The sequence below is a fragment of the Corylus avellana genome, chromosome ca3, assembly GCF_901000735.1.
Source record: "Corylus avellana chromosome ca3, CavTom2PMs-1.0".
Classification (NCBI taxonomy): domain Eukaryota; kingdom Viridiplantae; phylum Streptophyta; class Magnoliopsida; order Fagales; family Betulaceae; genus Corylus; species Corylus avellana.
The window spans coordinates 16,489,380-16,514,381 of NC_081543.1; the positions used below are offsets into that span (position 1 = coordinate 16,489,380).

Below are 25,002 nucleotides of genomic sequence, written 5' to 3' on the forward strand. Positions count from 1 at the left end.
TAGTAATTTAGCGGTGGTAATTATATTATCATGTCATTTAAAATTTTCAATAATGCGACACTATATATACTTTAGAGATTTAGATGCAATAAAACAAAATTTTGAATTTAAAGCTCGAACTCACTTAAAATTGAAAGAATTGCCAATAATGTAATACATTGGAATACCAAAAATGCATGCATCTTTTCATGCTAAAAGAGTAAAGTCATGCCAATAATGTAATTATGATTACTTAGTGAACAAAAAAAAAAAACATATGTTTCTTGATTAAATAATTGAAAAAGGTAGATTATGTGGGATGATTGTGTAACTAATTACAAGCTTACTCACCTACACTTGCGAGAAAGGTGAAGATAAAGAGCATGGTAAAGAAATACGCAGATATAAAAGGCTTAACCATTTTTTTTTTCTTGCTTATTCTTGCAGAATTGAAAACTGAGAGTATTTTTAGCAACAGTGCACCCGTGCATTTATTTATTTATTTATTATTATTCTTCGGCCTAGCCCTTGATACGTGACACCAAATTAAGAGCAACCATCAAGCATTAGTGTGAGCCAAAAGGGATGTAATTGTTAAAAAAGAAAAGAAGAAAGGTTATCTCGGGAGAGATTTAGCGTTATACATCACTCTATTATTTTCTTTTCATCATTTAAAACTTATGTAATGTGGTATTTCTATAACAAATTTAATTTTCATGGACCAAATGCTAAAGTGATTATATTCATGATCCCATTACTCCAAAACAATGTAGGGTGATCCCTATAGCATTTGATGTATGTAGATTGATTTTTTTGGTTAAAGAACAACGCTACATGCTATTTGAAAGGTATAGGCTATGAATATAATTATTCTAACCTTTAAGGGCCTTGTTTGGCAAACCCTTTTATCCCTTATTATTGTTCATGTCACTTTTCCATAAAAAAAAATAAATATCAAAACATTATTATATTTTTTTCCAATTTTTATATCACATTAATAATGTTTTATTATCATTCAAATAAAAAAACTTTTTCACTTTTCACTTTTTATTATTATACAAAACAAATTTTATTTTATTTTATTTTTTCACTTTTTCATGTAAAAAATTTAACACTTTATATCACATTAATTATTTTTTATTAAAATAAAAAAATGCTAAAAATCAATAAGTTATTTATATTATTCTACAAATTTAATAGATGATCTATTAAATTTGTGGGGTCTACCATTGACTTAGGTGAAATTTACATAAGTTAACAAATCTAATAGTTAATTTATAAAATGAAATAAAAAAAAATGAAGAAAAAAAAATTAACATTTAATATTTATATATAAAAAAAAAATAACCTTTAATATTTATAAAATAAAAAATAAAAATGAAAAAAAATATCATTTGCCGAACAAGACCAAAAGACCATGCCAAGTAAACTTTAGGAACAAAAGAAAATGGAATGTTATAAACTTATAAGCATTTCTCGGCATTGGCTCCTCCAATCCCAACGCCGGACCCGACCCGTGCAAGCTCACGCTCCTATGAAATTCAGGGGAAAACAAAGTTCACCACCAGCACCACCGGTGTTGTAAATTGCCACGTTTCACTTTCACCCCAAACCCATCGCTCTCTCTAAAACCTCCTACTATTTCGAGATCTGCAGGAAGCTCCTCTCCAATCTCACTCAAATGCTTCAGATTCCAATCCCAAATAAACCCTAACAACAAAAGCTTAATCACAGATTATAATTTTGGGATTCTTAGATCATGGAGCAGCTGAAGACGATCGGTCGCGAACTGGCGATGGGGTCCCAAGGCGGGTTCGGGCAGTCCAAGGAGTTCCTGGACCTGGTGAAGTCGATCGGCGAGGCTCGATCCAAGGCCGAGGAGGACCGCATCGTGCTCCACGAGATCGAGACCCTCAAGCGCCGCATCGCCGAGCCCGACATCCCCAAGCGCAAGATGAAGGAGTACATCATCCGCCTCGTCTATGTGGAGATGCTCGGCCACGACGCGTCGTTTGGTTACATCCACGCCGTCAAGATGACACACGACGACAGCCTCCTCCTCAAGCGGACTGGCTACCTGGCCGTCACGCTTTTTCTCAACGAGGACCACGACCTCATCATCCTCATCGTCAACACCATCCAGAAGGACCTCAGGTCTGACAACTATCTGGTGGTGTGCGCCGCGCTCAACGCCGTGTGCAGGCTCATCAACGAGGAGACCATTCCGGCGGTGCTGCCGCAGGTGGTGGAGCTGCTCGGGCACACCAAGGAGGGCGTCAGGAAGAAGGCCATCATGGCGCTTCACCGCTTCTATCACAAGTCCCCCTCTTCTGTCTCCCACCTTGTCTCCAATTTCCGAAAGGTTAGTGGGTCGTGTCATCGGATATGGCAATTTGATTGCATTCTTTGTATATGTTTGTGATGCATGCAATGCTGGTTCTGCAATGTCTAATCATCATCATATCAGGGTTACTGGGAATCAAATTCTATATAACGCATAAACCTTAAAACCCAGTATCATAAAGTACGTGAAGTCACTACTGCATCTTTATGTACTAGTAATTGGAAAACGAAGGAGGAAACCAATATTTCTCAGGAATGTAAACAGAATGTGAGAAAATGAAGCAATAAATCAGTAAGCACAAGTACTGTAATATTAGATTATTGAATGTCTGTGAGGGGATGTGTCAAAAACAATCTGTATTTAGTAGAAGATGAGACTTTGCAGTAGAACCTGTTTGAGGCTTTGGATTCAGCAGGTCTGAGTTGAGAGGGTTGTTCATTTATTTATTTTTGGACTCTGTAGTAAAGCACCATAGTAAAATTTTGAATTTAATATGCTATGCATGAGGATCAAAATGTTTTCTTATTTCTGATGTGGGTTTTCTTTCTTCCAGAGGCTCTGTGATAATGATCCTGGGGTCATGGGTGCAACACTTTGCCCTCTTTTTGATCTTATATCTGTAGATGTTAATTCTTATAAGGATTTAGTTGTCAGCTTTGTGAGCATTCTTAAACAAGTAGCGGAACGCAGATTACCAAAGGGTTATGATTATCATCAAATGCCAGCTCCATTTATTCAGGTATCTCTTCCTCTTCTTTCTTTCTTTCGACTGCTCTTAATTATTTATCTGCCACTTATCAAAAAATAGAATAAAATAAAGAATGTCCTCCACTAAAAAAAAAAAAAACAGAGATTGTGGATCATGATGATGTTAAAAGAGATTGAACCGAGTATTAAAAGAAAAGAAAAAAAGAACAGCTAAATCCTAATAATGTAATGAGATGGAAGACCATTTAGTACCTTCACTGTCTTTTATCTATGTGAAATTTTCTTAGAAGCCTCCCCGAGTACCCTTTTGCGTTAGCGGCCTTTCTATGATTCTCTTTAATATACTAAGTTTGGCAATGGGTTCAAATGTCCATTTTCTAAAGTGCAATGACCATCATTGCAAGATGGTCTTTGTGATTTTCAGATTGGTGGTTTCAGATTTTTAATAAGTGGAAAACCATCCATTCTACTGTGATTGAGGAAGGGAAATTGGACCTGTAGAATATCACTGTAGGTTCCGAGTGTAACTCAATCACTGTATAGTTCCTTTCTTCTGGATTCACCTATTAAAATTTAAGCAGGCATCTTGGTTGATGTAGGAGTGGATCTCCCCCCTCCCTCTTTCTCTTCCCAAAAAATACTTGGGTTATGTTTTCAAGTTTAATTTTGGCCTTTACCTCTTAAGTTGACTTGTGGTGAATTCAGCCAATGATAATTTAATTATGCAGATCAGGTTGCTGAAAATTCTGGCTTTGCTGGGTAGTGGTGACAAGCTAGCAAGCGAAAGTATGTATACTGTTATTGGTGACATATTCAGGAAGTGTGATTCATTGAGTAATATAGGAAATGCTGTTCTTTATGAGTGCATATGCTGTGTTTCTTCAATATATCCCAATCCTAAATTATTAGAATCTGCGGCTGAAGTTATTTCCAGATTTTTGAAGGTATGCTTTGTACACTGTGTTGTATATCTATCAGTTATTCACATGTCTTATGGCTATAGCTTTCATTTGGAATCATTCAAATAATTATAATGCGATCTTGTGGCCAGAGCGACAGTCACAATCTAAAATATTTGGGCATTGATGCGCTTGGTCGACTGATAAAGATAAGTCCTGAGATTGCCGAACAACACCAACTCGCGGTGATTGATTGCTTAGAGGTGAGAGATATTTTGTATTAAATACTGAAACAGGTGCTTTTTAACCCTTTGTTATTTTGCTAAATTCAGTACTGTTCAAGGTGGTTGGGGCTGCAGCTCCTGTTATTTTTAACCCCTTCTTCTTCTTCTTCTTCTTCTTCTTTCCCTCCTCTCCTGTGAGATAGATTTTAGCTGAAGAAGTTGATGTGTAAGATGTGAGGACAGATATGCATATTGCATACTGTCCCTCAACGTGTGTATTTAGTATGGTATTGAACTTTGGATGTGAAAATTTTCACTATTTCTCATTGCATACTACACATCTCTATATAAGTGCTTTCCTCTCCTGTGAGATAGATTTTAGCTGAAGAAGTTGATGTGTAGGATATGAGGACAGATATGCATATTGCATACTGTCCCTCAATGTGTGTATTTAGTATGGTTTGGAACTTTGGATGTGAAATTTTTCACTATTTCTCATTGCATACTACACATCTCTATATAAGTGCTATTTGATCATGGTTGTCCTTTTCTAATATTTATGGAAGACTTGTAAAAAGAAAAATTTATGGAAGTTTGATGTGCATTATGCAGGACCCAGATGATACTCTAAAGAGAAAAACCTTTGAACTACTGTATAAAATGACCAAGTCCTCCAATGTAGAAGTGATTGTCAACCGTATGATTGACTACATGATAAGCATTAATGATAATCATTTCAAAACCTACATAGCATCTCGATGTGTTGAGCTTGCAGAGCAATTTGCACCCAGTAACCATTGGTTTATCCAGGTAACTATGATGATGACTAATGACTATTGCTTTCTAGTGTGGTATGTGTATAAAATATTTTATTTGATGTGTACTCCACAGACCATGAATAAAGTCTTTGAGCATGCTGGAGATCTGGTGAATATTAAGGTGGCGCATAACTTGATGCGGTTGATTGCAGAGGGATTTGGCGAGGATGATGATGCTGCAGATAGTCAGTTGAGATCATCTGCTGTATGTGATCTGCACCTTATTATGGATTACACACATATTTATGTGTGCGTGTATCTCTGTATTGCAAGATACCCTCTTGATTTATTTGTCATGTATATTAACAAAATGTTAGCAGCTTATGGAATTGAGATTGTATCTAGAAATATGCATATGTAAATAGCTTCATCTCTATAGTGCACACAATTTTTTAGTTTTTCCCTTTTCTTATTGATGATTGTTATTCTTTGGGATGCAGGTGGAGTCATATTTGCTCATTATTGGGGAGCCAAAGCTTCCGTCTGTATTTCTTCAAGTACACACTGTCTTACTTAGGTTTCATTTTTATTTGTTCGCCTGAATGTAGATGTTGCTAAGAGAATAGTATTGTTTGCTACCATAATCCTTAGTTCTGATCACAGGTCATTTGTTGGGTTTTGGGAGAGTATGGAACAGCTGATGGGAAGTACTCTGCTTCTTATATTACTGGGAAATTATGTGATGTGGCAGAGGCATATTCAAATGATGAAACTGTAAAGGTATCTCTTATTCATTCTCTAGGAAATTTAAGTTGCTACTAGCTGGTCTGTTTTAACTTTATGAGTACTTTTCAAAGTAATTGAGGTTGTGTTTGTTTGGGTACTTAAAAAAAAAAAAAAGAAAAAAAAAATCTTTTTTCTTTGTTTATAAAATGGTTTTTGACTGAAACTAATGTTTTACAATGCAGTAATATTTGTTTTTTTTAGAAGTGAAACAATAAATCTCGACTTTTTAGAAGTAAAAAATTGTATTTTTTGAAAAACTTGGACGGAGATGAAGCTGTTAATTCATTTCATTAATACCTTGTGAGAGATCAGTGGTGGAGCTTATTCTTCAAAACCTCTTAGCATTGGACAACATCCTTTGATTGTCTTCATTTTTCTAGCTTTCAGGATTTTCTTGATCTTTTTTCTTTTTCTGTTTAGGTGTCTCTTTTGTATACTTCTTGTGTATTTGAGTCACACCCTTTCACTTTTTTATGAAATTTCGATTACTTATAAGAATAAAATTACTACTGTTCCCCACTATCTCCATCATCAATGCCACACTGTCACAGTGAGAGTATTAACACCAACTCCATCCTAACACCACCACCATCCAATACTACCATCATCATTGTCAACCAACCTCATCATCAATGTCACTTTACCATATCATTGCCTCACCACGACTACCCTCACCCTATTGTCGACACGACCCTTCAAATGCCACTTTCATTCCAAAGCTAAACTACGAAAATTGAAGATGGTTTTGCAGAGGATTATTTCCAAGTCCCAAAGTGCTTTCATTCGGAGAAAGCAGATTTTAGACGCCATTCTCATTGCTAATGAATGCCTTGATAGAAAAATCAGATATGAGGAGCTGGGTGTGCTCTGCAAATTGGATTTAGAAAAAAACTTTTGATCATGTTAATTGTTAATTTTTTGATCATGTTAATTATAAAAAAATTCGCAGTACATGTTGAGGAGGAGCAGTTTTGAGGGGAAATGGTGTACATAGATAGCTCATTGTGTTTCTTTGGTGTGTTTTTCTGTATTGGTGAACAACACTCACTGATTTTTTTAGCAGTCCTCACTCATCAAAAAAATAAAATTTTTTAGCAGTCCTCATTGCTTGAGAGATAGGGGAACCCTTTGTCTTCGTTGCTGTTTGTCATTGTAATGGAGGCTTTGGACAAGATGATCTCTGCTGTAGTGAGTAGGGGCTTGTTGTCTAGCTTCCTTGCGGGGACTTGGAATGTTTGTGGGATCGATATCTCTCATCTTTTGTTTGCGAATGACACTTTAAATTTCTGTTGGAATTCGAAATTTGCTCATGTTCAACCTAGCCATTCTTGGGAAGTGGTTATGGCATTACGCTTATGAGAGAGGGTCTTTGGAGAATGGTAGTCAGTGGGGTGGGTGGTGCTTTAATGAAGTCACTAGGTTATATGGGGTGGGTCTGGGGTTGGGAGGAGTTTTCTAAATATAATAGACTTAAGGTGGGTGACGGCTCCACGATTAGTTTTTGGGACAATGTGTGGTGTGGGGAACAGCCCCTTAAGGTAGCACTTTTGGAGTTGTTTAGCATTGCTTGACTTGGGAATGCTTCCATGGCTGATCATCTTCAGTTCTTTAATGGCTCTCCTCAGGAGAATGCTAAGTTTGTTAGAGTGGCCCATGATTGGGAGTTGAAATTCTTTTCCTCGCTTTTCGACCAATTGTATTCCATCAATTTGGAGCCCCTCCAAGAGAGGGATGTTTGATGTAAGATCGTTCTATAATGTTTTAATCCCCCATGTCAACACTCCCTTTGGAGTTGTATTTGGCGGAGCAAGGCCCCTTTGAGATTGGCTTTCATTGCTTAGTTGGCCATTTTAGGGTAGATCCTCATTTTGGACACTATAAGAAGGTGACAAATCATTGTGGTAGATTGGTGCTACATGTGTAAGAGGAGTGGGGAATCTGTTGACCACCGCTTACTCCATTACAAGATAGCTAGTGCCGTATGTTACTCTGTTTTCGGGTTATTCAGTTTAGCGTGGGTCATCCTCATCGTGTGAGAGATCTCCTCGCTTGTTGGAGAGGGCAGTGTGGTAATTTCCAAAGAGATTCTGCTTTGTATGATGTGCATTTAGAGAGAAAGAAATGACCGGAGCTTTGAATACATGTTTGATTTCATCTTTGGCATAGGGTTTATGGCCGTAAAGCTCTATGTTCCTTCAACCACCTATATATATCATAGAAGAATTAGATGTAACAGAGAGCAACTGATTTGAGTGGAACATTCAGGTAATCTTCTAGTTAAAAACATTTATAGATGGCTAGGCAGGTGTTATGCTGTTTGAAAAGTGATGGGTGTTTTTTTTTGATAAGTTATGGGTGTTTTTAGGAAATGATTTCAAGCAACTGATCTCTGGGATGGAATCTCTTAGAAACAGCTTATTTGTGTGATCAATGTTCACAATTGGAACATTAAGCATGAGCATATAACAAAATAAGTCAACAGAGGCAAAAGTTTAGGGTTTGATTATCTAAACTACATATTAGTCTACAATTGCAGGTTCTAAATACTAATTGCAGTATTTCATTAGCTAATTTTTTCTTATTCTTGGGAAGTGTATGTGATTGTAAATAGAGAAGAAATGCATATACGCATAATAAAAGTAGACCAATTTCAGTTCTGGGCATAAAATTTATGAAACAGTTTGAGAAGGAAATTGATTGATCCATCTCCAAGAACATTACATGTTTTCATTAGAGAACTGCTGACTTTAACTTTTTACATTTTTTCATTAACTGGACAAGGATTTTGCTTCTTTTGAAGGTGTATGCAGTTACAGCACTAATGAAGATATATGCATTTGAAATAGCAGCTGGGAGAAAAGTGGATATGTTAGACGAGGTATGTTTTTGAAGCACTTGTTCAAAGTCTCTTTTCTATCCTAATTGATTTCTGGGCTTTAAGTGGCTGTGTACTGCCCCCATCTGTATCTACTATCTAGCCCTTGGTTTGAATTTTATATTTGGATTGTTTAAAGATGGATCTGTTAGCATATTTATCCGGCCTCTTCCTCCTTTGATGCAGTGAGAGAGTGCTGCACGAAAGATAAGAGATTGCTGCAAACAGCAATCAAACTAAATATGGGAGAACCATTGATTAAGGGAGAACCCGAATCAATAGAATAATTTTGTAGCCAAAAATAGTCTGCCTCTTTAAAATTTCATTTATAATTAAATATACTTCACCACTTACATTCTCTAGATATGTCATAAGTACTCTAAAAAGTGTCTTGAACTTCCTAGGCTAGTAGTCATATAAGACATTCACTAACATCAACACTAAGCCAGGGACATAGAAGTAATAACTCCAACTTACTAGACATAAAAGATATACTAATTTGGTCTAAAGACATAGGAATCTGTAAAGAAATACGATCCAGATAGAAAACCACTTGTGCAGGTTTAAGTACTGTTTCTACTTCCAGTTCAGTTTCTACCCCAAGAAAGAAAGAGAGGAGGCCAGGGATCAAATTGTGCTTCTAGAACGATTGTGCATAGAAATGTAAAACAGAATAAAATTAATTAGTAAAATGACCTACTTGTCGATACTCCTATTGTTTTCCACCAAATATATTTTGTGGGTATTTATGATATTTAAGCTATAAAAGTGAAGATCAAACATAGTCCATCTCCGTCATTTTCCAACACATAATTAATATCTATTGGCTCATAGCTTTTGCTTTATTTATTTATTTTTGGGTGTTGAACCCTAACTTAGATGGTAGAAAAATGAGATAGATTTTGAATATGAAGTGAAAAAATAGACAAATTTTAGTTACCCACCATACCAAGCTAAAAAATATATATTATTCAAAAAAGGGTACATGTAATTAAAAAATATTGTGCTATATAGTTGGTGACCTGGTGAATGAACTGGTAATAAGTGTAATTAACACGTATGCATTCAAATAATAGAAATTTGTACTACTTTTATTTGCTGTGTTAGCACACCTTACCCATTTTTTGATCCTTCTTCCCTTGTCCCAAGTTTTGTAATTCTATCCAAGATTGGTTGGTAGTAGTACATTATAAGTCTTAGTTTTTCTTACCGATTTCTACTATATGCTAGTGGATCCTCGCATCTGTCTTTTTGGTTATACAGTTTGGAATTTCTCATTTGTGTATATATATGCATTTGTTTTATTGGATACTACTGGAATTTCATTTTGTTTACTGTTCTGATACTTTGTTTATGGCTTTCTAGAGTTGTAATACTTCTTTTTTTCTTGATGTAGTGTCAATCTTTGGTTGAAGAATTATCAGCTTCCCACTCAACGGATTTGCAGCAACGTGCATATGAATTGCAAGCAGTCATTAGCTTAGATGCTCGTGCTGTCGAGAGTATTATGCCATCAGACGCAAGTTGTGAAGACATAGAGGTAATTTCTAGAATCTACCTATATGAATTTCAAATTTCATGCTGGGACCTTGCCTTTCAAATGCTTCTTCTTTGTAGTCATAAAAGATATTATTATCCTGCTTAACCCCCTTATTTATCTGTTGATCTGAAAGTTTTTGCTCTACTAATAAGATTTCTATTTTAGATTCCCGTTGTTTCTATCTTGAGTTCTTGTTGTCTTACATCCCTTTAACAGTGAGCAATTTGTTTATTCATCTGCTTTAGTTCAATTTATTTATACCATGTTTCAGATAGTGTGATCTTCTGATAAGATGTTGTGAGTTATTGTGTCTCTTTGTGATGAGTGTGTGTATGCCTGCATGGGGAGTGCATCTAAGTGTCTTCATATAGCATCTCTGTCAGTTTTGGCAGTCTTGTAATGCATGTGACTGATTGATCTGTTTTGATATTCTTGACATTATTTAATGCCAGATACTAACATCTTTAAGTTCTCCTTGCAGATTGATGAAAACCTCTCATTTCTCAACAGTTATGTTCAACAGGCGCTGGAAAATGGTGCTCAGCCTTATATTCCTGAGAGTGAGCGCTCTGGCATGTTAAATATAAGCAACTTCAGAAGCCAAGACCAGCTTGAAGTCTCGATGCATGGTCTTAGGTTTGAGGCATATGAGCTTCCAAAGCCCCCAGTTCCATCGAGGATACCTCCGCCTTTGCTTGCACCTTCCGCTGAACTTGTTCCGGTATCTGAGCCATCTTATTCTAGGGAGACCCACCAGGTTGCAACAGTGACATCTGTATCCGATGCGGGGTCATTAGAACTCAAGCTACGACTTGATGGTGTTCAGAGAAAGTGGGGTAAACCAACATATTCCTCTCCTGCATCATCTACCTCGAACTCCTCTTCCCAGAATACAGTGAACGGGACTACACAGGTAGATGGTGCAGGCAATGTAAATTCAAAAGCGCGTACCACTTATGATTCAAGGAGGCCACAGGTTGAAATTTCTCCAGAAAAGCAGAAGCTTGCTGCTTCATTGTTTGGGGGACCCTCACAAACTGAGAAGAGGCCTACTTCGGCTAGCCATAAGGTCGCTAAGGCAAGTAGCCATGCTGCTGAGAAGTCTCAGGCACCAAAGGCAGTAGTTGTATCCAATGAAGTTACAGTGGAGAAGACAAATCATCAACCTCCTCCAGACTTGCTCGACTTGGGTGAACCAACTGTCGCAACAAGTAGTGCTCCATTGGTGGATCCGTTCAAGCAGTTAGAAGGGCTTCTTGACACAACCCAAGTTACTTCAACAGTGAATCATGGTGCAGTTGGTGCGACTGAATCACCTGATATTATTTCACTATATGCAAATACACCTGCTAGCGTGCAGAGTAGCAGTGCTGAAATTTCCGTGCCAGCCAACAAGGACGATATCAATGTCACATCTACACTTGCAACACAATTTACCAAGGGCCCAAACCCTAAGGATGCCTTAGAAAAGGATGCACTCGTGAGGCAGCTGGGTGTGACCCCATCAAGTCAAAATCCCAACTTGTTTAGAGATTTGCTTGGCTAAATTGAACAGAGGGAAAAGTTTAAATCGGGAAGCTGGAAGTTTGGATTGCTTTATGATATGCATATGGTTTTCCGGAGCAGCTTGCTGTTTGATCAATGATATACAATTAGTGAAATAAGCAGAGTGGCAAGAGACGCTGAGAATGGAGTAATTCAACCTCCAGAAAAGTGAAATCAATCAGGTACAGATTTGTATTTGTTGCAGGACAATAGAGCTTTTCTGGTTGGAACAAAACTATTTCAGAATTTGGGGTATTCCCTTTGAGGAAGTCAGTACGGAGCTTTTTCTTGAGTGCTCAGGCCATCTGAGTTTTGGAGCAAGGGTTCTGCTGCACATGTTTGTATGCTTTTACTCTGCATGGCATTTGGGTCATCTTGTTGTAATAATAACACTATTGTTACAAGTGGGTTCTTTTTTGGTTGTAATAAGCGAGTTCTTTTTTTTTTTCCGCCTAATTTTTACTATTTTTTTATTTTTTTGCTTGGTGTCTATTTGTATCTGAGAAGCCTCTTGTTTGAATTATTCACTCAAAATTCAACTGTTTAATGACCTTATATAAAAAGAATAATGATTTACTTTTATTTCACTTGGGTGACGTCTAGTCAATTAACCAATATTTAACCACCTTTTTTGTTTTCTTTTTAATTTTTTATTTGTTTCAATTGGTTAGCAAAAGAATAAATCTATTTTCTTCTAAAAAATAATTTGTGAAAAGGGTGGTAAGAGTTAGTTACTTACAAATTGGTGTGACAATTTGTTACTTATCATATCAACCATCAAACAATTAAATTTAGTTGTAATATTATCTCAATTTGTAAAGAGGTTATAGTAAAACTTATAATATTCATGTTTTGTTAAGTAATTAAATTTGATTGTAGGGTATTGTCATGCCAGTTTGTAGTAAAAGTTGTAATATTTTAAATATTTTCTTGGTCAAAATCAAGTTGTTTTTTGCTTTTAATTTGCTGAATTTCGGAAAATTGGTGCACAATTAGCTTAATTAAAAGGGTTAAATACTTTTTTAGTACCCGAGTTTTATCAAATATTTTTTTTTTCTCACTTAGGTTTCACCTTTTTAGTACTTGAGTTTTATCAACTATTTTTTTTTTTCTCACTTAGGTTTCAATGTGTATAATAGATGGTACTTATGTTATCGATAAAAACAAGATTAATAACTCCACCTATATTATGCAAAAAAACTAACAAATTTTCACTTTTTGGACTTGGGGTTGGTTTTGACCACCCTTATGGCCGGTAAGGGGTAGCCGAACAAACCTCATGGCTTTTAGAGGTGGTTCGGCCACCCCAATGGACTAAACCCTTAATATTATTATTATTATTTTCTTTTCTTTTTTTCTTTCTTTTTGGGCATTAGGGCATTAGGAGTGCCTATGCCATCCTCAAAGGCCATAGAGTGGCCGAAACCACCCCTATGCCAAAAATGGTGGTAATTCATTAATTTTTTTTTTTTTTTCTTTTTTTTAATGGAATATAGACAGAAGTACTAATCCCATTTTTATTGATAACATAAGTACTATCTGTCAAGAAAAGGAGAAACCCTAAGTCTTGTGAAACCCTAAGCCCCCCTTCAGAGCGCCGCTACCTCAGGGGAGGAGGGATGCCCGTTGCTTGCATCCCTCCTCCCTTCCTTGCTTCCCGATTTTTGTTTTAGGTTGTTTATGTCTTTGGTATTTTCTGTTCTGTTGTGCTTGTGTTCTCTCTCGGTGGGTACTGCTTTTGGGGGTTTTCACTCAAACTCTCCCCCTCCCTGTTTGTTTGTGTGTGCCGCCGATCTCCTCCACGCTCGCTTCGCTGCTCATCGCTCCCTGTCGGGTCTTTTCACGCGCCCCTCCCACGCCAAGCTTTTTGTGCCACCTTCCGCGGCGGTTTCCTGCCAGCTCGCGATCGGCCTACTCCGGTTGCCGTGACCCGCTTTGAGTGTCTTTCGCATTTATTTTCCTGTTTTGTTGTTTTTCTGTTTTGTATTTCCTTTGAGTTCCCCTGTTTTTGGTTTTATTTGCTGTAATTTCTTTTCCTGCATTAGTTTTATTGTTCCCTTTATTTCCCTGTATGGTTTTATTTATGTTTGTAATAAGGCTTTCTCCTCCGGCTTTGTTGCACCCGGTTGCTGCCCGATATTATTGGTCCAAACCTTTTGGGGTTGTGGATGTGAAATTTATCTTGGCTTTCGAGTCGAGGAGGATGAGTATCGGCTTGTGGGTTTTGCTCTCAAGGCCGAGGAATAAGTATCGGCTTGGAGGGTTTTGCTCTCAAAGCCGAGGAATAAGTATCGGCTTGGAGGGTTTTGCTCTCAAAGCCGAGGAATAAGCGCTACCTATTCCTTAGATGGTGTCTGTTCGATGCAGATCTGAGTTTTCAACCTGATATATAGTCATAGGTTAGCGGATGCTGTGTTTTTGAGTGATTTGGTCTGTTGTTGATGACTGTATCTTTAGCTTCGGCTATGATTTACTTCAGAGCTTTTTGCTCTGTTTGTAAGAGCTTTAGGTTCGCAACTTTTATCAATGAATGAGTATGATATGTTTCAAAAAAAAAAAAAAAAAAAAAGAAAGAAAGTACTATCTGTCAGCCAAATTAAAGCCCAGGTGAAAAAAAATAAAATCATTAAAACCTAAATACTAAAAATGTATTTAACCCTAATTAAAAAGACAAAAACAGAAGGGCAATATAATTCTACTAAAGTAGAAGGTTTATACGTAACGTAGCTCTATGAAATTATTTGTAGGCCCGGCCGAAAAGAGTGGTTCATATGGGAACTTTGCGGGTTGCGGGTCACCCAGCCCATGATATCCACACTTGATTTGAGTTTTGAGTGATTTCCATTTCCCTCTACTTTCCCACTCTCGCTGGCGCGCGCTCTCTCTCTCTCTCTCTCTCTCTCTCTGCGTTTTAAGAAAAAATGGAGAAAAAAGGTGAAGTGGATCCGTCTTCTAGTCTTCCAATTGGGAAGAGGCATTCGGATTTGAAGAAATCATTCAAGCTCGCCGTTCGCTCTCTACTCACTGCCTGTTCCAACCACGTAATTCCAATTTCTAATTTTATTCTTTAGTCTTCTCTTTTAGCTTCGAAAAACACAGTTACTTTTTCCCTGAAAATGAATTCTTCGTTTGATTTTTTTGGAGCTGGGTTAGGAATTCTGCAAATCATTTCCAAGGTTTACGAGTGCGGAGCAACAACATCTCCACCGCCTATTTATTCAGGTCTTATTATTATTATTATTATTTTTGCTTTGATGCATATTAGGACTTATGCTTCGGGTTGAAGAACTAATTATGCTCTCTTTGCTGTGTTGTATCAAATATTTTTTCAGGTCATTACTTCGTTGCACGAAAATATTGAGGTAACACATCCTTCATTAACAATCATAATACCCATTTCCTTTTTGATGAACATTTTGAATAGGAATACTATTCAGCAGTGCAATTGTTTGTTTTAATGCATAGCTGAGTTTTCTATTGATACTTGAAGACCAAGTGATCTTTCAATTTCCCTTACCGGGCACCTATGAAGGTCTCTTTCTGTGTATTTGTTCCTTTCTGATTTGGTCATGAGTTTCAAGTTTATACCAATGATTTCAATGTTGGGTGGAGCGCAATGAGAATCATTTTTAAGTTGCAACGATTTATAGGCAACAAAAATTCACTAAAACCAACCACATTCAAGTTTTGAGTAATTTGGGCTTTACGCCAGACATCGGTGATTTAGGCATCCATCCAATAACTGGTGTATCAGCTCTGTCATTGTTCGGCTAATGTGTTGATGCTTATTATAAATTATTATATGAATTGGCCATTGACGGATATTTATATCTTGAGGTTGTCAAAGTAATAAGGCCGCAGTGTATGTGATTGGATTTTTTGCGTCCTAGTCTAGCTTGCATCCTTCAAATGATTGTCACTTTTTTTTCTTTTTTTTTTTAATAAGTAATTCAATCTTATTATCAAAGCACAAAGGGGCGCAAACTTTGTACATAGGAAGTATATGAGACAACCTCTAAGAAGAAAAAGAAGAACAAACATCCAAAAACTCAAGAAAACTAGAAAAAAAACTATTGTGTTTGTGTAAAGTGAATGGAACATGATCATTTTCAGCTCTACCACCGAAGTCTCTCGATTTTCAAAGTCCTCTCTAAATACACCATATTAAACACAAAGGAGCTAATAAACTTTTTATTTTTTGTTTTTTATTTCTATTTTTATAAGTAATGTATTTTATTAAAAAGTATAAGATGCCCCCAAGTATACTGGCAATATGCACAAGAGGCACCAAATGAGCAAGGAACCCAAGCCCTCAACCCAAAGCCCTCAAACCCAAATCCCTACAAGCCTTCAAACCGAAAATCCACAATACAACAAAACCCAAAACCCTTCGAGGCACTCAACGCTAGAAAGTGTGAGTCTTGCCTTTCTCCCAACTAGAGGATGCTCCCTTAGCATCATAGTTGATGGAGCATTCTAAATTCATAAGCTCCATTCTACCCCTTTTACCTTCTGAGGGGTAACCTCTATGGTGGCATCGACCTCCTCACATGGAATCCTAATCAAAGCCCAATCCAAACGGGTGGCAGGGGGAAAATTACCCAAATGATATGAAAAATCTCCGTCTTCCTCACCTTAGAAATCTCTGTCTTTCCCACACCAACAATCTTTGTCTTCCCCACCTTAGAAGTCTCTGTCCTACTCTTCACTACCCACCCCAGAAGTCTCCGTCCTTCTCTTCACTACCCAACAACTCTGAAGGATTGGCCAAACCTGTCACCGCACCATAAGCATTGGGTGGGGCACTGAACGACGACACTGCCTCGGCGATCAAGCTGTCGTCCATTTTCAAAAATCTGCTATCCCTCATCTTATAGTTGTAGCACTCGGTTTACATTATGTCATGGTTTCTGAAATGCCTCCTTTATTGACTTTAGATAGAATGAATATGTTGGATTGCTACCTTGGCAATCAACGGGGTCAGCTTCTTAATTTTACAAGCTGCGACAAATGCTATTTGATATTATATTTTTATGATAACATTCTGTCTTTTAATGCTGCCTCATCTGAATTTTACAGGATGAGTTTGAGTCGTTATGTCTTGAAACACAGGTATTCATTTTATTGTTATCTCTGCTGTTATCTTCTCTTTTTTTCTGAATTATGTCATGTGGATTTCAGAAGTGAAGTTTATCTATTCTTTAATAAGAGAAAAGGAAATCATAATTGATGGGTGTTATATTGATGCGGGAGGCTCACACATGAGGGAGGGATTTGATGCAAGTGTTAAGTCCTACTTTGAAAAGGCAAAGAAAGAAAGTATTTGATATATATTAGTGAGTCCAAGCCTAGAAACTTAAGCTTTTAACTTGAAGTGGTATCTCAATATTTGTATTAATGGGCTCTTAGTTTAGCCCCTAAGCATCTCTCTCCCCCAAAAGCATGTATCAAGGACACCAGACACTCCTCACACACTTCACATCAGAACTCTTTATAGAACCTAGCTGAAGAAACAAATATTATAGAAAAAAGTAATAGTTTTAAATTTGGGCAACATACAGGAAAAATATAAGGGTGTGCATAGGAGGTGGCTGAGGTGGAAATCCACTTTCTGTCTCCACCACTATCAAATTCACATTATCGCTAATTCGACAATGGTTGGTTTTTTTGTTGAAACTTTAACTTCGCTTTTTTTTTTTTTTTTTTAAAATTTAAAAAATGACAACTGTCACATTATTGGCACTTCACTTCAACAACCCTTTGCTTTTTGATGTGCCCTGGTTGCTTGCACAACACTTAGGGTATACAAATTGAATTGGTCGGCATGGCAACACATATGGTTATATACCTAGTTTCCTCTGATGTAGTGGTACATTGGCATTCACTCCTCAGGTTATCTATGTGTGTCACCTTGCTCATGGTTTTACTTTATGCTAGTATGTTTCTTACGTCATTTCATTCCAGTTGGTCTTGTCATGTTAAGTTTACATCTACATGCAGGTGGGAGCTACTCTAGATTCTGTAGAGCTACTTGTGGAAGAACAAGTTCTGGACCCATTGTTTTTGAATAAGTAGGTATCTTTTAGTTTCTGATTGATGTGCATTCAAATATATGGTTGGTTGGCTGGTGAAATTGCTGAGAACAACTAGATAGATATTATTATTATTTGGTCATGTACTATTTGTTGCAACTATACTTCGACCCTTCCTCTCAATCTGGATGTCTGTGGAACCTTCGAGCATATGTATTGGTATACATATATAAGTAATGGAACCGTCAAAATCTTTCAATAGCAAAGAATTTAGCAATTTATAAACCATCAAAGCATTCCTACTTAATCATATTCTATCTAGGGCCTCTTTAAACCTGCCTTTTCTACTTTGCAAAAATTGAAAACCAGTAGTTGTCTGAAACCTTAGTAGAACGTATGTTATTAGCAGTTTATACTTTATAATGGAGTGACAACAGTGCCTTCAAAAGAATACATGAGGACTATGCATCAGCAATACGTTATGCTGGTTAGAATGGAATTAGATTTTTCTTTGATCTACTTGCATTACGTTATTCATTTTGATTATAGGGTGCCTGATAATGTGGTCATATCATTTCAAATGAGTATTGCAGGACCAACGTAATGGATGTTGCTCAAAATCTTTCAACAGCAAAGAATAATGAGATCCAATTCTTGACGGGTATGCTGGGTATGGTGAGTAACATCAAAGCTGCATTCTTTCTCCAATTCATCTCAGGGTAGATCACTTTACTTATAGGCACAATTGTCACTTGTCAGTATTTGTGGAAGTGATAGAATCATCTATCTTCATTGGTTGAAGAGGCTGTAGGTCAGTGGCTTAGGTTAAGTCATTTATTGTCTCTGTTTTTACCCCTTTCTGATCAGGACGAACCTGTATATATCTTAGATTAAAATCTGCTCCAAAGGGGAAGGTGGTTAGTCCATAAATATGATTGACCGCTAAATTTGTAGAATTAGATGTGTGCATTGTGGATGAATGTTTAATTGGGGCATTTTTCAAAGAAAGTAGCTAATATGGTCAAACATATGTCATAGGTGAGTCATGGCTGCTGTGGTCAGTTGAGGGAAGAAACTAATGAAGGATCAGAAAGACCTTTTTGCTCCATCTGAAGGAAAATTTACACTTAAATTAGGTTTTCTTCTCTTTTCAGGATTGCTCTTTTCCTTTCAATTCCTTTTTTTTTTTTTTTTTTGTTCTCTCTCTCACTCTCTTAGAGGGTGGACTTTGCACCATCATCCCTAAGTTGCTTACACCGATGTTTTAAAACCCAGCTCTGATCAAGGAAAAAAAGGGGCTCTGACAGGCCTTAGTTCTGGTTTGATCGAAGCTATTCGTATTTTTTTGGGGGGGGGGGGGTCAAATCCTAGGTTGACCTGTGTTAACTTGCGGTCAATTGCCAACCTTTCTGAACAGCTCACCGGTTATGTGATGCAGTTCAGGTTCTTGACCTGCTATAAATTTTGGCAAAGCATTCAGGAAGGCTTGAAACTCAAGATCATATAGTCATGAAAGCACCGCTAATAGAAGACTTTTGGCGTTTTGGGTATTTGCCGTTTAGGTAAAAACTCCCATTAGACCATGCCTGGTCACTTGCATTCTTTCTAGATATTCTATATTATCTTGTTTTTCGCTAGTCAGGCCATCCTTATAGGTCTTTGTTTCCTTTGCCGTATTTTTGTTTCCTTTCATTTGGTTTTGTTTTTCCCAGTTTTCCTCTTAAAGTAGAGAAACAGTGAAGGATTGAAAATCCATCAAGTAATAGTTACAGACTCATTATTTTCCCCTTTCATACTTGATCTTGTTAATAATTTTATAGGGCTCTTTAAAACATAGGTCACGAAATTGCTGCTCCTTCGGCTGCTCAGCAACATTCGTTCAATTCAATTTAGAGTTGAGTTGAATTTTTGCTACCATGAACTAGATATTTTGCCAAGAGAAAGTATCATATGTGCTAACTTCTCTGGTTAACTCTTCTGCATGATGAACAAAAACAAAAACAAAACACATACACCAAAGAAGAAAAACTTGACAGAAAGTACAGTACTGTTTCAATGCTATTGTTCTTTTATTTTGCTTTCTGAGTAAGAAAAATGAACATAAAGTAGTGGTTCAGTGACTTCACACCTTATTATTTATTAGGCTGAGGAGCAGAATAGCCTTATCCGCGCTCGTGTTGAAAGCCTTAAGCAAGGAATGCAAGATGCCTCGGGCATTGCAGATGCCGTACACAAGGTGCAAATTTTTGTTTCTCTAGCTTTCCATTTCTCCCCCTCCCCTTCCCTCCTCCCCCAACCTAAAAAGAAAGGAAAAAAAGAATTAAATTTGTCGTGACGAGTGTTTGATGCTTTGATTAAATTGGTTTTTATCATGCTAATTCGCAGCTAAGATGCAGGAGTGTAAGTTACGGGAGCTGCAACAGCAATGCAATCCATGATGCGTAATGTGGTAGATTTCTCCCATTTATGTGCATCTTGTGTTTGTCATTTTATTTTATTCACACAATCAGAATTTCACTGGTTGCTAATTGTAATACTTGTTTTAGCATGTCTAGAAGCTCATTTATAGCTCTAAGAATTCTTGTTGTTGGACGTTTTTCTATCATTTTGAAGAAATTGAGAAATTGTTTCTATTGCTCTTATGTTGATGTTTTGTAACAAACCTAAGTAGAACTCTCATTTGAAAACCGAGTTTGAAAGAAAGGGTGTTCAAGAGCTTATATACACAGTTAGGATTGCTTAACCAATGTGGTTAGGCTTGCACACTGCCTTTAAACGGACTTTTTGAGTATATAAGCTCTTGGACACCCTTTCTTTTTGTAAGTTATCATGTATTGGGATGTCTTGTAAGCTAGTTTAAAGGCAGTGTGCAAGATATGGTATCTTGGATTTTTTTTTTCTTCGAATGAATTTTTTAAGTGTTAAAAGCACTTTTAACCCTCTCAGACAGTCCAAACAGGCCCTAAATAGTTCCTACGCTTAAGTTAATTACGCTCTTAGAGAAGAAAAGACTTAAGGAACATAAAGCATATAGTTCTTGTGAAAGAGAAGTCAATTATACTTGATTGAGCTTTCCTTATATAGCTCCTTGGGCTTATCAATCGTAGTTGTCTTTGACCTAGGAATTACAACCGCAATCGACTCCTATATATTGTGGAATTCTTCATTATAAATCCCCTTAGATATGGGATCTTTTGTGTAAATAGATGTTGATTCGGATTTGACTTGTCAGCAGCATGAATTCCTTGCTATGAGCGAAATTGCTTGTTCAACACCTTGGGCCAGAAGCCACACAATAGGCTTCGTTCAAAGTGGGCCTCTTAGATTTTTCCTCTCGCAGACCCAATACCCTACAACATTGGTGTCTAGCCTTTGGAATTATATAGGGTTTGAATCTCCACAGAGTGGGTTTGGTTTTCATATCTCAATCCAAGCTGGTTTTATTCTAGTTTTATTATTTTTGTAGTTTTAGTATTCAATTATTATTAATTTCACCAACACCCTGATCAAGCCTATTTAACTATGCATCTTGGAGAAGTGTATGATGATTCTTCGGTCCGCTGAGCAAATATCATTTAATCTAGAGCCTATGATTAGAGACGGGGAGGGAGGGAGGGGATGGCCAGTATTGTCTGTGGCCATCTCTCCTCTTTTGAAAATTTTATTTACTATAGTATATAAATAATTAAGTTTGGCCCCTGCTCAGAAAAAAGACTTTACCCTTGGTCCTATTATAACAAAAATCATTTTCTTTCCAAACCTTAAACAACCCAAATCTATTATTAAAAAAATTATGTGTATGAGCAACGAATATAAATTTCCGACAAACTGAGTTTTAATTTTAATTTTTATGTATTAGTTTAATCTTCAATCTTAATATATTTTTTATTCATTGGTACTTTTGATAAAAATAAATAAATAAAAATAAAAATTATGGCTGCATCCCTCCGGGCCTCCTTAGGATCATTAAGCTAAGACAGCTAAAAAAAAAAAAAAAAAATTGAGTTGGTGGGTTACGGTTGGAAATTCAACTGATTTAATAATAGCAATATTAATATATAGTCCAAAATGAGTCATTTTAGAGGGCCCCAAAACAGGTCGTACGTGTTAAGTGTACAAAGTTGACATGATCATATTATGACTACCAAAGAAATATTGATATTTTCATTAATCATACTCATTTCTCTCTCTCTCTCTCTCTCTCTCTCTCTCTCTCTCTATATATATATATATATATATATATATATATATATATAAAGACAATTTCTACAACTTTGAGTATTACAATGAAACGCATGCATGATGAATTAATGCATTTTATTAGATAATATATCGGAATAGTAAGTGAGTTGCTGATGAACATTTATTAATATAATTATTATTTTTTTCTTTCTTTATATATACGTGAATGTCAAAAACCAAAAGCATCCTATTGAAAAATCTGTCGACCTTAACCTCATCATAACCTTAACATCATAGCAGACATATAAGGGACACATGTCCTGTTGTTATTTAGAAATTAGACAAAAATTCAGCACTTTGACTTTGCTTTTGGGCAAATATATACAAGTCAAATTCAGCACTTTGAGTTTGATTTTGGGAAAATATACAAGTCAACAAGGGAAGCTGCCTTGCGATTCTTTGTAAATGATGATGTGATGGGGGGGAGGGAGTTGTTGGAAGATGATCTTTCTTTTATTGAAGTTGACTGATTTCAAAAAATCGCATCAAATCGAAGTTTCCTTGGTTGATAATTCTCTATTCTCCTTCCTATCTTGACTATTATCTTCAGCGAGCTGCAGTTTTTGAATTCTTCCTATTTTGAGCTGTATCATTGTTTGGTGTGGATATTTCTCTGACAATACCATCAAACATTAAAAACTGGTCAATGAAAATGCTACCAAATATCATAGACGGACAAGATCATGTAATCTCTCTCTCGATCGTCAGTTCATTTTGTAAATTTATCATTAAATTCATAAGATGATCCACCATATTGGGTTCTGTAAATTTAATAATGTATTTTTTTCATCTCTTACACGGAGATGATGAAGAGATAAATGAAAATAAAACATGTCTCCATTAATACATGCAACACCAAGAGTTGTCTAAATCTCAGAAAGGCATAATAGTGATTGATTGCACTATACATATGCATGCATTTGTCCAAGGTCAAAGAAGAAGAAAATGTGAATATGCATGTTTGAAAAAATGGCATTTGGCATTTGGAATGATTCATTGAAGAGTGCCGTGGTTATTTAGGATGTTTAAGGGTCTGTTTGGGATTACGTTTGAGGTGTCTAAAAGTCCTTTTAGTACTCAAAAAGTCCGTTTGAAAAAAAAAAGCACTCGTTTGGTAGAAAAATTAAAAGCGCTTTTAATGGTATAAAAAGCCTAAAAATGGCCAAAACGCACTTTTGGCAAAAACTTAAAAATGAAGCTTTTGCCCAAAAGCTATTTTTAATTTAAAAACTCTATTTGTCAAACGCAATTCTAAACAAGCTCTAATTTGCCGCAGCTCAACTACATTAGACCATTTCAATGGGTGATTGATTCACTGAGATTTTGTTTGTTAAATTGTATTTGGTTATTCATGAATCCTTATTAGGATTTTATTTATCCAAACTTCAAGTTTATTACAATGGAATAAATATAATTGATATCGTGGGAGTTATTATTTAGGATGTTTTATTTAGGTGATTTGTTGCATTCGACTGCCCATTTAGCATTCTTTTTCACGATCCAGATTGAGGCAGATTGTCTTTGATTGTAATAGCACTCTTCAAATCTCACTTAATCTTGCTTAGGTTAGAAAGCTACATTTGGTTTTGGTAATCTGGCTTTTTGGTTTTGTTGTATCTTTCACGAATATAATAATATATGTTTGTCAATTTCTGGTTTTGTTATATATTAATACTTATAAGTAACTTGTCAGTTTTGACACGTAACGTGTCAGTACTAATAGTTTAGTAACGTGTTAATATTGACTCGTTACTAAACTCGATTTAGCAACACTCAAATTCTTAACACACCAGACACGTTACTAAATACACGTTACTAACATTTAGTAACGTATTAATCCTATTGACACGTTACTAAACTATTGTAACTAAAAAACCAATTTTTTGTAGTGATATTTAGGATGTTCACAACTGCATGAGACCTTTTCAATGGGTGATTCACTGAGATTTTGTTTGTTAAATTGTATTTGGTTATTCATGAATCCTTATTAGGATTTTATTTATCCAAACTTCAAGTTTATTACAATGGAATAAATATAATTGATATTTGAAGATTCAGATTTATACCCAAAGTGAAACAACTCAGAAAAACCTCAATTTTAACGTTAATCTCTCTGAGAGACCCATGTACATGTTCATGTTTTAGTTATAAGAAATTTCTTAAGTCAGCATTTTGGCTAAGGTTTTCAAGTTAAGACTAGTCAATGGAGAAGTCGATCGTGGGAGTTATGTACTGGCTCTCCGATTTGCTAACATGAAAATTAATGTAAAAGTTAATATATGACAAAAGATAAAATTAATTAAAATTTCAATTATTGCAGAAGCATTTGGTAAAAGATTATAGCATAAACAACATAATTATTGAAAGTTCTTTCTTGTGCAATTGCACAATTTGGTTTGTAGTAGTAGTACAAAGGCCTTTGTAATAAAGAGCAATGTTACTTTCTCATTCAAAATATAAGTCACTATCTTTAACAGGCAAAAACGATTAGAAAGGTGAAAAAAAGTGATAAAAGAAAAAAGAAAAGAAAGGGTAACTTTACTGAAGACCCTTGAACTTCTACTCGATTTGACAAATTCTCTTAAACTTCAAAATCTCTCAATTTAGTTCCCTGAACTTTCAATTGCTCTCAATTTGAACCCCTCTGTCAAATTTAGCTGTTAGAAATATCAAAAAAGACTAAAATATCTCTGATTTTCGTTTTTTTTTTAAAAAAAAAAATAAAAAAAAGTTTTGGAATTAAGAGTAAAGTTGAAATTTTATAAAAAAGTTAGGAGTATAAACGTCATTTAACGTTTAAAATCTGACGGAGGGGTTCAAATTGATTGCAATTGAAAGTTCTTGAAACTAAATTGAGAGATTTTAAAGTTTAAGGAGAATTTGTCAAATCGGGTAGAAGTTTAGGGCTCTTCAGTGAAGTTACCAAAAAAGAAAAAACGTAAGACTCGACAAATTATGTGGAATCGAAATTTCAATAATTCAATTTTCATTTCTTAGAAATAACAATCAAGAACACTCCTAAAACTATATAAACCTACTTAAATAGATTAATACCACGCTCTTGGTGAGG

The 25,002-nt window shown here is 36.0% G+C and overlaps 2 protein-coding genes across 2 annotated transcripts; both read left to right on the forward strand.

The window, feature by feature from the left end:
- Positions 1-1,451: 1,451 nt before the first annotated feature.
- On the forward strand, positions 1,452-12,105 carry LOC132173902 (AP-4 complex subunit epsilon). The gene is made up of 11 exons (XM_059585570.1): positions 1,452-2,341; positions 2,877-3,062; positions 3,760-3,975; positions 4,083-4,193; positions 4,767-4,964; positions 5,046-5,177; positions 5,413-5,469; positions 5,576-5,692; positions 8,499-8,576; positions 9,970-10,113; positions 10,595-12,105. The coding sequence occupies exons 1-11, from the start codon at positions 1,739-1,741 to the stop codon at positions 11,657-11,659; spliced, it is 2,907 nt and encodes a 968-aa protein (XP_059441553.1). The 5' UTR covers positions 1,452-1,738; the 3' UTR covers positions 11,660-12,105.
- Positions 12,106-14,425: 2,320 nt separating this feature from the next.
- LOC132175702 (uncharacterized) lies at positions 14,426-20,278 on the forward strand. The gene is made up of 8 exons (XM_059587723.1): positions 14,426-14,699; positions 14,812-14,880; positions 14,991-15,020; positions 16,738-16,770; positions 17,659-17,729; positions 18,284-18,365; positions 19,834-19,926; positions 20,076-20,278. The coding sequence occupies exons 1-8, from the start codon at positions 14,580-14,582 to the stop codon at positions 20,133-20,135; spliced, it is 558 nt and encodes a 185-aa protein (XP_059443706.1). The 5' UTR covers positions 14,426-14,579; the 3' UTR covers positions 20,136-20,278.
- Positions 20,279-25,002: the final 4,724 nt, after the last annotated feature.